General features: G+C 39.0%; 2 protein-coding genes across 3 annotated transcripts in view; both read right to left on the reverse strand.

The window, feature by feature from the left end:
* The window catches only part of LOC134668032 (cytosol aminopeptidase-like), a 40,357-nt gene extending 29,140 nt beyond the window's left edge, over positions 1–11,217 (reverse strand). For both annotated transcript variants that reach the window (XR_010098712.1, XM_063525476.1), the window contains exons 1-4: positions 10,963–11,217; positions 9,163–9,269; positions 6,606–6,738; positions 1,486–1,619 (exon numbers count right to left, since the gene is read on the reverse strand). Coding sequence is in view for 1 of the 2 variants with exons in the window: in XM_063525476.1 (XP_063381546.1) it covers positions 1,486–1,619; positions 6,606–6,738; positions 9,163–9,269; positions 10,963–11,109 (521 nt within the window). In the remaining variant the exon portion in view is untranslated. The remainder of the gene's footprint in view (positions 1–1,485; positions 1,620–6,605; positions 6,739–9,162; positions 9,270–10,962) is intronic.
* A 358-nt stretch (positions 11,218–11,575) lies between these two features.
* Positions 11,576–12,426, reverse strand: LOC134668044 (alpha-ketoglutarate-dependent dioxygenase alkB homolog 6). The gene is made up of 2 exons (XM_063525492.1): positions 12,306–12,426; positions 11,576–12,222 (listed from the first exon to the last, which is right to left on the reverse strand). Exons 1-2 carry the CDS (start codon positions 12,336–12,338, stop codon positions 11,584–11,586), a joined length of 672 nt encoding a protein of 223 aa, XP_063381562.1. The 5' UTR covers positions 12,339–12,426; the 3' UTR covers positions 11,576–11,583.
* Between the last annotated feature and the right edge of the window lie 133 nt (positions 12,427–12,559).

Below are 12,559 nucleotides of genomic sequence, written 5' to 3' on the forward strand. Positions count from 1 at the left end.
CGCGTTTTCAATAATTTTCTAAGATATGATAAAGATCACATTCGGGTGGCAACTGCAGCAGTATTACTCTGTTGCAAAGTTACTGTTAATTTAGGATTTTTTTTTATCATAACTTGACCTATTAGTACCACAAATAAAACTATTACCTATAAGATTATAAAAGACATTCCTAAAATATACTATAAATATGCTGACAAAATAAAATAATTTAACTAACTATTTCAATGTATTTATTGACGTTACAATCCTGAATTAATTTATGTTAATAGCTGACATTTTATTGATTAATCGATAAGTTTAAATTATTATTATATCGCCTTAGAGACCTGTTTAATGGTATAAAACTGCAAATATGCATGTATCTTACTATTGTGTGCCCTTACAGGGTGTCATGAACTGGCCTTTTAAATTGAAACACCTTATTATGTACAGTCACCTGCAAAAACATGTTACTCCTTGAAGGCCGCAAAAATATTTGACACGATCTTATTTGTAGAGCCATAAGAGCGTGTCACATATTTTTGCGGCCTTGGAAGAGTAACATGTTATTGCAGGTGACTGTACATGACATTGCAATATTGAATAAATGACTAAAATGACTACTGCTACAGCACTGTCAATCTTCGTGATAAAATGACGTGACTGATTTCCATACTAAAAGTAAAAATGTACAACTGTCTATCAAATTGCGTTTTTATATGGAAAATTTTCGCGCTCGCTTCGCTCGCGTTTTCATTAACATTCTAAGATGTGATAAAGGTGAAATTCGGGTGGCGACTGCAGCAGCATTACTCTATTTTAATTCTCAGCTGTAATGCGGCAATGAACGTCACTAAATTTACCAAAAAAATTCAATGTAATCTTCATGACCCTAGGGAGAAGGAGCACCATGGTCTAAAAATGCTTAGGGCATCAAAATATCTTAATCCGGTAATGGTCGTTTGCGGAGTCAAACGATTTGGGATTCGCATTTTATACGCATTACCATGCCTTCCAGAAAAAAATCGAATCATTCGCGAAAGTCTCGCACCGCATTGAGATTACAAGGAGCACGTGGTCTTCCACCAGGAGTCTGAAGAAGACCACGATGAGTGGCGCTCTAGCCAGGCAGGCCGCTTCGATTTCGCTCGCGCGCGTATACCTTACTGTATCGTCCGATATAATCCTACTACTCTGTCGTTTAAATCACGTGTAAAATTTGAATAAGGGCAAAAAAGCTATTACCTACCTTTGGAGTGTAGTTTTATTTAGTGGTACCTAATTGTAAAATATATATACTTGGACTACAGTCCTCTAGCATATCCATCATCCATCTGTCAACGTTACTTCAAGTTCCGCCTCCAGGGGAGAGGGAGAGAAATTAGGATTAGAAATTAGCCGCTTACTGACACAGACCGAAATCCACGCGGGCTCGGCGCCGGGCACAGCTAGTTAAAAATATAATAATATAGTTTTTTTTATGAGGCAAGTTGTATATGCACTCACTTCCACTCGGCGAGCGTGAAGGCCTCACCCGTGGCGTCTCTGTACTGGCCAACGTCGTAATACATCTGCTTTTCTGCAAAACCGTATGGATTCAGGACTTTATATCCAGCGCCTATGCCCCAGCGTATGTTCTCCTGCAAAAATACACATTACTTTTAAACGATTTGGCCAAACGGCTGGTTGAAGTCACTGGGGACCAAAGAGCTGGCAGCTTCCTCGAATAAGCGTTGCGGTTCAGCGAGGAAATGCTGCCAGCATCCTTGGCACTAAAATAAATAAATAAATAAAACATTTATTCAGGCGAAAGAAGCCCTATTTGTACAGTTTTTTCTTCTGCCAAACTGTTGGCGGAGGGGCTCTTTATACGGCCCCGACACTATCAAGTCATCACATGAAATTTCATGACGCTCCAGCGTTTGGTCCAGTCAGGTCATGACATTCTTAAATCACCCCACACACTTATCAGTATTTCTATCAGTATTTTCATCATTTCTTTTCACGGGGAATTTTAAGTTATTATTTTCCTAACCGTTCTTAGTTAAATTGTAGTGTACGTTTTGAAGAACACAAAACCAAAACATTATTCAATCATCGATGCAAATTTTTCTAACCTGTCGTAACTATACTATGTACTGTGGCAACTCTATGCCCGACGAGCCAGAAAAATGCAGAAAAAGAAATAGGTAATTAAAAAGAATATTAATTTAGTATCAACCTTATCGTGCGTGCATGCGTCATGACTGTGTGAAAGATTGGTACTCGTAGTTAAAAAATGTATACAAATATTTTTTTTTAATTCTTACCACGAACCGGGAATCAAACTATTCTTAAAGTTCAATCAGCATCATATAGCATCCAAAGTACCTATTTAAATAGTTCGGTACGCCATACATACCTATTATATGGTGTACCGAACTATTTGAATACTTTGGATGCTACCTACTATATGACGCTGACTGTACCTACTGGATTCTTCTTTTATGTAAGAATTTATATGTATTTGGTTAAGAAAAACGGAACCTGATATGCAACCTAGTTAACCTACCTGTAATAAAAATACTTTGTTTTTATTTGGTTAGTAAAATAAATACGGCTGTGGCAAGTATCTCTTTTCGTTTCAGCTCCTTATGAAAAAGTCTTTAGTACCGCATTTTTCTGTCGCATTCTATATATTATGCTGAGGGAAGGACCTTTAAGACACAGGTTTTTGGGGTATCCGAAATACTAATACTTGTACATAATTATTAAAAAAGTGGTTAGGATTTTGCTGATTAAAACTAATCGGGGTTTCTGCGGTTTGTTGTTGTTGTCTGTCCTAGGGCACCCCGGAGGTGCATAGGGCCTCCACAAGATCCTTCCACGCCTTCCTGTCTTCAGCAACCGTCTTGGCCTCGTTCCAGCTCAGTCCTACGGCTGTCAGCTCGTTCTCTACGCTGCGCCTCCAGGTGTGTACAGGGCGTTTGCGGGCTCGCTTCCCGCCCTGAGGCCGCCACTCGAACGCGATACTGGCGTTGTTCGTATCTCCTCTTCGCAGAGTATGACCGATCCATCTCCACTTCCGCAGCGCTACTTCTTGGGCGATCGGAGGTTGTCGGCACATACTCCACAAATCCTCATTTCTTATAGTCTTCGGCCAGAATATGCGGAGGATCGACCGGAGGGACTTATTGACAAACACTTGTGTGTCAGCCCTTTTGTCACTCTCCACGTCTCACAGCCGAAGAGCAGCACGGACTTGACGATGGATTCGAAGAGGGAAATTTTTACGCGGCGAGTGCGAACGTTTGAGTCCCAGACAGGCTTGAGTCGAGCAAATTCAGCTTTTGCCTTCTTGATTCTGCTCTCGACGTCTTCGTCTGCACCTCCCCGACATGTTAGTGTACTGCCGAGATATACAAACTTGGAGACTGATTCAAGGCGATCGTTTTTGAACAATAAAGGATCCGTACAATCTGATTTTACTCGCATGTTGACAGTCTTCCCTCGGTTGATTCGCAGGCCCATGGCTTCAGCTTCCTCTTGAAGGCTCTCAAGTTTCGCTTTAAGATGGGCTAACGATGGCGAAATCAGCACGATGTCATCGGCGTAATCAAGATCATCCAGTTCCTTAGTACCCCAGTTAATGCCTCTTGGTGTTTCGATCACTTTCCTCATCACGTCGAAGAGAATTATGAATAAAATCGAAATTTCGTTAGCAGTCTCTAACGCTCGAATACGCAAGAGTGATAAAGAGGCAGAAAACGAAATTTCGCGTTAAGCCCTCAATATGTGCTAGAGGCGCCCCCTACGCAGAGTATTGCGTAATATTATTATATTTCCCTGAATAGGGAATATTACTCGAAACTCTGCGCCGGGGGCGCCACTACCACAATCCATCACAATCTGGGGGTCTACCGCGAAACACGAAATTTCGTTATCTAACCTCTCTATCACTTTTCATCATCATAATCCTCACTTTTGCATATTCGAACGATAAAGAGGCAGATAACTAAATTTCGAATTTTGCGTTTCCCGGTAAAAATATAATTAAATTGTTGTAAACAACATAAAATAAAAGGTTTTTATTTCATGTATGGAAACTTTTAGAAAGGGACAGAGATTTTCTTTGTGCGTTGTATTCTGCATGTTTTCCTTTTTTCTTAAGAGTCAAGTGAAAATAAACTTTAGAGTAATGATAATAGAGTAGGTATACTTCACTTATTGATTTAAATGCCAGTAATGACTCTTGTTAGTATAAAACCTTCTTCAAAGTACTTTAAATGACGGAATGAGGGATTAGAGTGATGCGCTCCACTCACTATCAGTATAATGTCATTATTTTGACATTTCTTCAAAAATATTATAAATGTTTAATAACTTCATTATCGTCCATCATTCTTTCTGTCATTTCTGATTCCATCATTCTAATCAATTCACTGTCAGTATAATGTCATTTCTAGTATCATTACTTTGACATAACTCCAATACTGACGGAAATTATTAAAATAAACTTCATTACTTGCCGTCATTCCTTCATGACACTCCCTACACTATCACTAAAAACGTCATTCCGTCAAAGTAATGTCAGTATTTATGATAGTGTCGGGGCCGTATAAAATAAACTTCATTACTTGCCGTCATTCCTTCATGACACTCCCTACACTATCACTAAAACCGTCATTCCGTCAAAGTAATGTCAGTATCCATGATAGTGTCGGGGCCGTATTAGATATAGTTTTTACAAACTTTTATTTACTTTCACCTGACCGTTGTCTGTCTGTCTGTAATCAAATCTTGCAAGTTAAATTTGATCCAGTTCCCGGTTTCCGATTGAGCTGAAATTTGGTATACATACGTAAGTCGGGTGACAATGACAATGCAATATTATGGTGTCATCGAGCTGATCTCATGATGGAGATCGGAGGTGGCCATAGGAACTCTGTGATAAAACAACAAAACCTAATTGGGTTTGGGGTTTTTAGAATTGTCTCGATGAGTATTAGTTGCCTGTGGGAAGAAAAGTACGGTCAGCGATAAAAGCTTGTACCAAAAATGAAATTTTTAGTTTTGTAGGTACCTAGTTTTAATTTTAGGTTACTTTATATTGTAAGTTTGTTGTTTAAATAAATCTACATGACATCATATGAAATTATTGCGCAATATATCACACACACACACACACACACACACACTCACACGCACACACTCACTCACACGCACACACTCACTCACACACACACGCACACACACACACACACACACACACACACACACGCACACACACACACACACACACACTCACACTCACACTCCAATACACACACACAACACACACACACACACACACACACACACACACACACACACACACACACACACACACACACACACACACACACACACTTGCGTAATTATCTTAGCAGTAGGTATAATAAACAATAGTAATAGTCTAACGGTAAATATAAATGTATAAACAGATGAGTATATATACAGTTGATACTAGTCTAAGGGCAATGTCATATTTCTATCATCCGTGTTAAATTATAAAAAAATGTTGCCATAAATGTTGCATTGTATATGTTTAGTTCTATATGTAAGTGATCAGACCTTCGGTATAAATTTTTAACTTGTGTATACTTCCCAACCAACGTTTGCTGCATTGCTAGAACTAGCAGTGGTTTAATCCCTGATCCCTATAAGACAGGTTTACCTAGTTTAGGGCTCAGGATACTATTCCTAGGCTGTCTAACAATAGAATACTTTTAAAAATGTAATACCCTTCTACAATGTAATAAGCTGCATTTTTGATACCTAAATAAATAATTTTTCATTTTTCATTTTCATTTCATATATACAGTAGAATCCGTTTATTATGACTCCGCTTATAATACTTACCAACCGCTTACTATGACGTAATTACTGTGCGAAGTTTGGTTTTCATATAAAACTCTTTGTGACAAATTCGGATAAGATGACTTCGCATATAGTGACAAACCGCTTACTATAACCTAAAAATCCTATTTCCATGAAATTATGTCCGGTTATACTGACACATTCGCTGGTTTTCGTGGCCGTCACCACGTCTTTCCCTGCGAGGACGTTTGGTGCGTTCGTGACGTGTAAGGTATTTTAGTTTTGATTCTCAGTGACAAGTTGATATTTGTTACAAATTTAAGAAAGCTCATCTCTCACAAAGGAATTTGAGATTAATTTGGAAAACATAACAAAAATAAGAAGTTGTACAACTATGCTTTATATGACATCCGCTTAGTATGACGTGTTAGTCAGTTCCCTTCGATGTCATTATAAGCGGATTCCACTGTACAACAATGTACAAATGGCGGACTTAATGCCAAATGGCATTCTCTACTAGTCAACCATAAGGCAGAGATGTCTATAATATTTATATGTAATAAAAGCTTATTTTTAAAAGATGATTACTTCATCGTAATAAAAACCTACGCGTAAAAACCATTTCGGTAAAATTTTAAGGTTCCGTCACACAGGCGCGCTTTCCGGGCGGGCCGTGAGTGTAAGCGTGATATGTAAAAGCGGCGCGCCCCGCTCACGTCCCGCCCGGAAAAGGCGCCTGTGTGACAAAGCTTTAAGTTAGGCAAATGAACCAACAGACAAATCCTTACCCTCCCCTCATGGAGGCCTTCCAGTTCATCCTCGCCGGCGTCCTTGGGACCGAAGCTGGCGAGAGCCACCGCCTCGTACTCGCCCACGTCAGTCACCACGACCGCTTGGCCCACTTTAAATTCAGGGCCCAGCCTATATGACGAAACAAGACAATATAATATCCCATCATAAATGTGAAATGAGAGCCAAGTACAATATTATAGTACACTGTGCAACATGGGGCGTAAGTTGAATATTGCAAACGAGAGTAAGTTAAATCGCGAAGGCTTGCCGGAGCGATTTATAGACTCGAGTTTGCAATATTATTACGCCCCCAGTTACACACAATGTTTTTCATTACACTTGCGATACAAAAATTAAGTATAAAGACAAACAAACTGTTAATTATGGCACTAGAAACTTCATAACTCCCTAGGGAGAACGTTTTTTCTATAACTCCCGCTAAACCTGCGTGCAATTCCACATTTACTGAGCGAGTGTGATGAAAAGAATATTCGTCGTTGTTGACTTCGCCGGAAAAAGAATTGAGATCTAGGTATATGGGTGCCAAGTTCTAGTTTGCTTGGGGTGTAATAAAGTTCAGGATTTGGCTTGTTCAGTTTTTACATACCTACACGCTTTATTATTTCTCCCATGTTAACTTTTATTTTTAAAATTTAGTTTTTTGGCACTTACAAAGGAGTGTCCAAGTTAAAATACCTTGGGTGCACTGTCTCGGATCCACATACAAGGGAGGACGAAATCAACATCCGGACTCAAAACGCCTTACGCTACAGTGCTGCGCTCCATAAGGTTTCGGTGTCCAAGCTTCTTAGTTGACGTACTAAGGTACGGATCTACAAGACCGTGATCCGCCCCATTCTGATGTATGGGTGTGAGGCTTGGACACTAATACTCAAGGAGGAGAACAGCCTTTTAGTCACAGAACGTAAGGTGTTAAGGAAGATTCTGGGACCCGTCAAAAATGACGATGGCAGTTGGAGGATCCGAAAGAATGCCGGAATAGAACATCTGATAGCCGAGCCGAATATAATAGGTGAGACCAAAGCGCTTCGTCTCCGCTGGCTTGGCCATCTCAAAAGGATGGGTGAAGATCGGGCAGCCAAAAGGGCCTACTTGGGTCGACCAACTAGGCGCCGTCCTGTTGGTCGTCCTAAATACCGTTGGGCAGAGAGAGTGGAGGCAGATCTCCGTGAGCTCGGCGTCGGCGAAAACTGGCGGGATACCGCTCTGGACCGATTAAAGTGGCGTGCTCTTGTGTTGGAGGCCAAGACTAATTTTGGGTCACCGCGCCAACCAAGTAAGTAAGTAAGTTTTTTGGTATAAAAACTAGCCAAGACAAATCCTGAACTTTAACTACACGTGAAAATGGGTTAAATTAGGTTTTTGATGATAGGTCAGTCAGTCAGTACGTACGTGATGAGTCAGTCAGAAAAATCCCGATTTTTAGATGTTTGTATATTAATAACCGGTTGACCTATATTCATGAAATTTGATACTCTAGTTAGCCTCTTAATACTCTTAATGAATAAACCAAGTTTCATATGTTTATGTTTAATGGATTTTGAGTTACGCAGGGGTTAAAAGTGGCTCCAAATGGTTCGTGTAATATATTATATAACACACGGCTGCTGCGTCGCCAGTTCTTTTTTCTTTTGAACTTGGCTTGTCACGCTGCCGCGTTTTTATATGGCGTATACAGAAAAGGCCTAGTGGTAAGCCTAAGAAAAGGTAGCTAGCCTGGGTGGAAGAAGATCTTAGGAGAATGAGGAAACTGATACCCGAGAAAGAAAGGATAAAACTGTAATAAAAACAAGTAGCAATTAAAAGCATTGTATTATGTGTAGAGTTATAGGTGACTCAGCTCAGATAAGAAAACACATCAAATTTTATGAAGGCATCTCATGACGATCAGTCAGATACATATAATATGTATTCTCATTTCTTTTATTGACTTTATTTTCTTTTACTTTTGTAAGAATTGATATGTTTTCTGAAAGAGCTACGTATTTGTATGATTTCATGTACAGTCGACGTCAAAGAGAAATTTACAGCCAAAGTAACAAAAAAATGTTTACACGACCTAAATGCTATGACAATAAAGTCGTGTAAATAATTTTTTGTAACGTTAGTCGTAAAGATCTCTTTGACGTCGACTGTACATATATGTTTTTTAGGGTTCCGTACCTCAAAAGGAAAAAACGGAACCGTTATAGGATCACTCGTGCGTCTGTCTGTCTGTCCGACCATTTTCAGAAAGGTTGTCAAAACCCAGAGAAGTAAGTAAGTTTTATTTATGGCGTTATTCATAAACAATAGGTAAACGCGCTACAGGGAAACTATCTTAGAAACTTATCTTTTTACAAGAATGCAATTTTGGTATTGTCAAAATTCGGTCATATGTAAATTGTCTATGTGTCCTAGAAAATAGGGCATATTACGCGAAACTCTGCGTAGGGGACGACGCGAGGCAGAAGCTAATGTGCGGTGGCCCTAAGTACCTATTACTGTAATAGAACAAGCTGTACGAGTTAAAATAAGCATGTCAGTCCTTACACGTTGAGATGCTGGGTGAGCTTATTACTGCCCGCCTCAACTTCCTGACCGAACGAAGTCAGCTCAAACCGGCCGTCTGCAACATACACGCCGCATACTGCCGCTTTCTGAAACCAAAACAGAAGATACGATTAGATTTATTTATTTTATAATATTTATTTTATTTAGTCGTATGGCACAAGTACATAATATAGGCAATAAATTGACAATTAAAATTACAACAAAACATGTATTAAGTCAGTTGTCAACATTCAGTGTGTTCAGCCATGCGGCTGCATGCGTTGTGAGATGAAGGCATTGACATAGATATCTAGGGACTGGCTTAACAGACAATAATAATGAGGCATAACAGAGGGCCTACCGCGAACCACGTCCGATGTGTTGCCTCCCTGTCACACTTACGTACAAATGAACAAGTGCGACAGAGAGGCAACACGTCGAACGTGGTTCGCGGTAGGCCTTCAGGGGCCAGTACAGCGGTGTGACACCGGTACAACGCGATTGGTTGATGAGTTCGCATCACGCGCGCTATTGGTCGCAACTAGTTGCGTTAGACTGCACGATTGGAGGGAATTCGTGAGGCACACCGCTAAACTAGTACCATTTTTAGTGCCCGTAAGGCCAGTCCATAGATATATACGTTAATGGATGAAGGAGGTCTTCCGGTGGTCCAGAATATGAATACAGAGGGCAGCGCATTTTATAATATGAAATTACAATGTACATTATTTTGCACTAATCTATACGAATTTATATTATGATCGTCAAGTAGGGTAGAAAAATACAATTATAGTTATACAAATGTCAATCAATACACAATTTATAACCATTATAAGCAATCGATCCATTAACTAAATTTTTAACAATGTCAAATAAAAAAAATGAAAAACAAAGCAATGTCAATACGGCTAAACATGGATATCTCATCAGATGATGATGATTGACATTGATTACACACATATCTTGGGCCGCTGTTTCACCACATGTGACAATATTCTACGATTATTTCAAATATATGCATTTATAAATGTTCTTATAGCTTTGACAGCCAACTGGCCCCTAATTCACCACGGTGACAGGTGCGACAATTCGACAAATGTCGCTATTGCTGACGTCACAGGCATCCCTGGACCACAGTTACCGCTTACCATCGGGCGGGCCATATTCCTGTTTGCCACCATCATTGTATTATTTTAAAAAACTTTATTATATTGGCAATAAACAGGTATTTGACTTGCGAAGTTTATGATGATGATGATGACAATTGTCACAAGATTTAAAAGAACTGTCGGTAATTCTTGACAGGAGATGAGTTCTGTTTCGGAATTTCGTGACAATGTCAATTGTCATTAGCTTCGCAAAATAAATACTTATTTATTGGCCATATAATTTTTTTTAATTAAAATTTTGGTGGCAAACAAGCACACCGCCCGTCCGATGGTAAGCGGTTACCGTAGCCGATGGAGGCCTGTGACGTCAGTAGCAGTGATGTCGACAATTGTGGCTCTGCTCTACATCGGAATGACATCCGCTGTGTTGTGCCTTCATAGTGCCCATATCACAGATTAGGTATAGAAGGTTCACTATCTAATAAAACGCGTGTATTACGAGAGATAGGTATAAACCCAAGCACGAGCAGACGTCCGTTCTGTAGAGGTGTGCGGCAACTACTACTGCTAGACACCAAGATTTGCGTGGGCCGCATGTACTTGTAGCGTCGCGACGTAATTGCGCGTACGCCTGGTATAATATGCATACTGCCCATAATATAGGTATTGTTAATATGCCAAGATTCCTTACCGCATTTATGGCACTTTTTGCTGATTCCTTTTGACCACCACTCTCACACGGTGAGTGACCAGCTTCGGAGGCCAACAGCCTTCGGCTCAAGTACCCCGCCCCATTCTGCAGATATCTAGAACTAAACAATAATTTTGACAAACCCATGACAAAAAAATATACAAAAATAATGTAAAATATAAGTTAAATACACATTGTGTATGGTAAGAAAATTAAGCCAACTAGATTTTGGGAAATGGTGATTTATGTTTTTGTTATTTTGAATCTGGAAGGGGATCATGGAGGATGATTGAATATTAAATAAATAATATTAAGGATTACAATCTTTTTCATATTTGAGTGATAATATAGTGCAATTTGTGGTATTAATTATTCAAACATTTAGAAAATACTAACATTTGTTTTAACAGCTTAAGTCTTTTTCATTACAATTAAATAGTTAAAATAAGTAATTTATCTGTATTTAAATAACTATTAAAAATAAAATTATGCATGTTTTGAAAATGAACTTACCTAAATAAGTTTTTAGGGTTAAAGTGTGCTGAGTTAAAATAGCTTAACCAAGTTCAACAAGTAAGATTACAAATGTGTGCATACTTAATAAAATGAGATATCAAAATGTTATCTTTTATTTCCAATATTAATTTTAAAAGCACTAGTTTTAGGCACATGTCTAATTGTCAGCGATATCCTTGTCTCCCTTTTGACAGCAGATCCTTTCACATATTTATCGGAGCAAAGCCCTAAATTTACGACTGAATCATCCAAACTATCCTCATACACCTCCTCAATACAGTGTAAATAATGGCTGAAAAGCTTGTCTTGGAGAACCAATAAGCTTCTAGGTTCCAATAGGAATGAGAACACGGGTTTAGGAACCGTTTCAGCTTCACTGGGTTCCAAGAACTTCAAAACAGTGTGAGAACCTACAGAAATAGTTGTTATAGTTGGATAGAATAAAGAACCATCTAAATGCGGCATTATTCCTTGCCCAGCTAAATATTCATTTACTAAAACGTGGTTAGGTCTGTGTCCTCCCATGACGTTCAAATTATGAATGGTCTGTAAGCAGGAATCCAGCCACGTTGGAATTGTCTCCGCGATCATGCCTTTACTGTGCGGGATCCCGCCCCAGTTTTGAAGTCTTCTGTTACTAAGCTGCGTCCATTTCGGTTTCGGAGACGCGTAGATGTTTGACAGTATAGACTTTTCTTCATCCTCTGATATGAATTCGGATATATAGTAAGCGTTAGGAGGAGCCTGGAATAAGATAAGTTTTTATAACTTTTTTGTTTTCTCTACATCGTGTTATCGCATGGATATGTAAAACTAGGATGAATTACCGATTTAATCCTGTGCTGTTCCATAACATGCATATTTCGCAATTAAATTGAGGTGTATATTTTATTTTATACTACTAAAACCATCCCAAAAATATATTAAGTTTGAAAACAATCCACAAGCCACAATCGACAAGTTTAAAATGTCAATGTCATACACATTCATGTCAAATTTTGAGTTGCCATTAGATACGTGTCAATTCTGCTTGAAATTGGAATAAAATAAAAATGTGACTATGTGATGCTAATATCTACAG

The sequence above is a fragment of the Cydia fagiglandana genome, chromosome 10, assembly GCF_963556715.1.
Source record: "Cydia fagiglandana chromosome 10, ilCydFagi1.1, whole genome shotgun sequence".
Taxonomy (NCBI): Eukaryota; Metazoa; Arthropoda; class Insecta; order Lepidoptera; family Tortricidae; genus Cydia; species Cydia fagiglandana.

Bases quoted from the DNA above. Each gene is read 5' to 3' on its own strand.
- LOC134668044 (XM_063525492.1), bottom strand. From the start codon at position 12,338: ATGCATGTTATGGAACAGCACAGGATTAAATCG. The intron at 12,223-12,305 runs GTAATTCATCCT...ATCTTATTCCAG, and splicing joins AACAGCACAGGATTAAATCG to GCTCCTCCTAACGCTTACTA.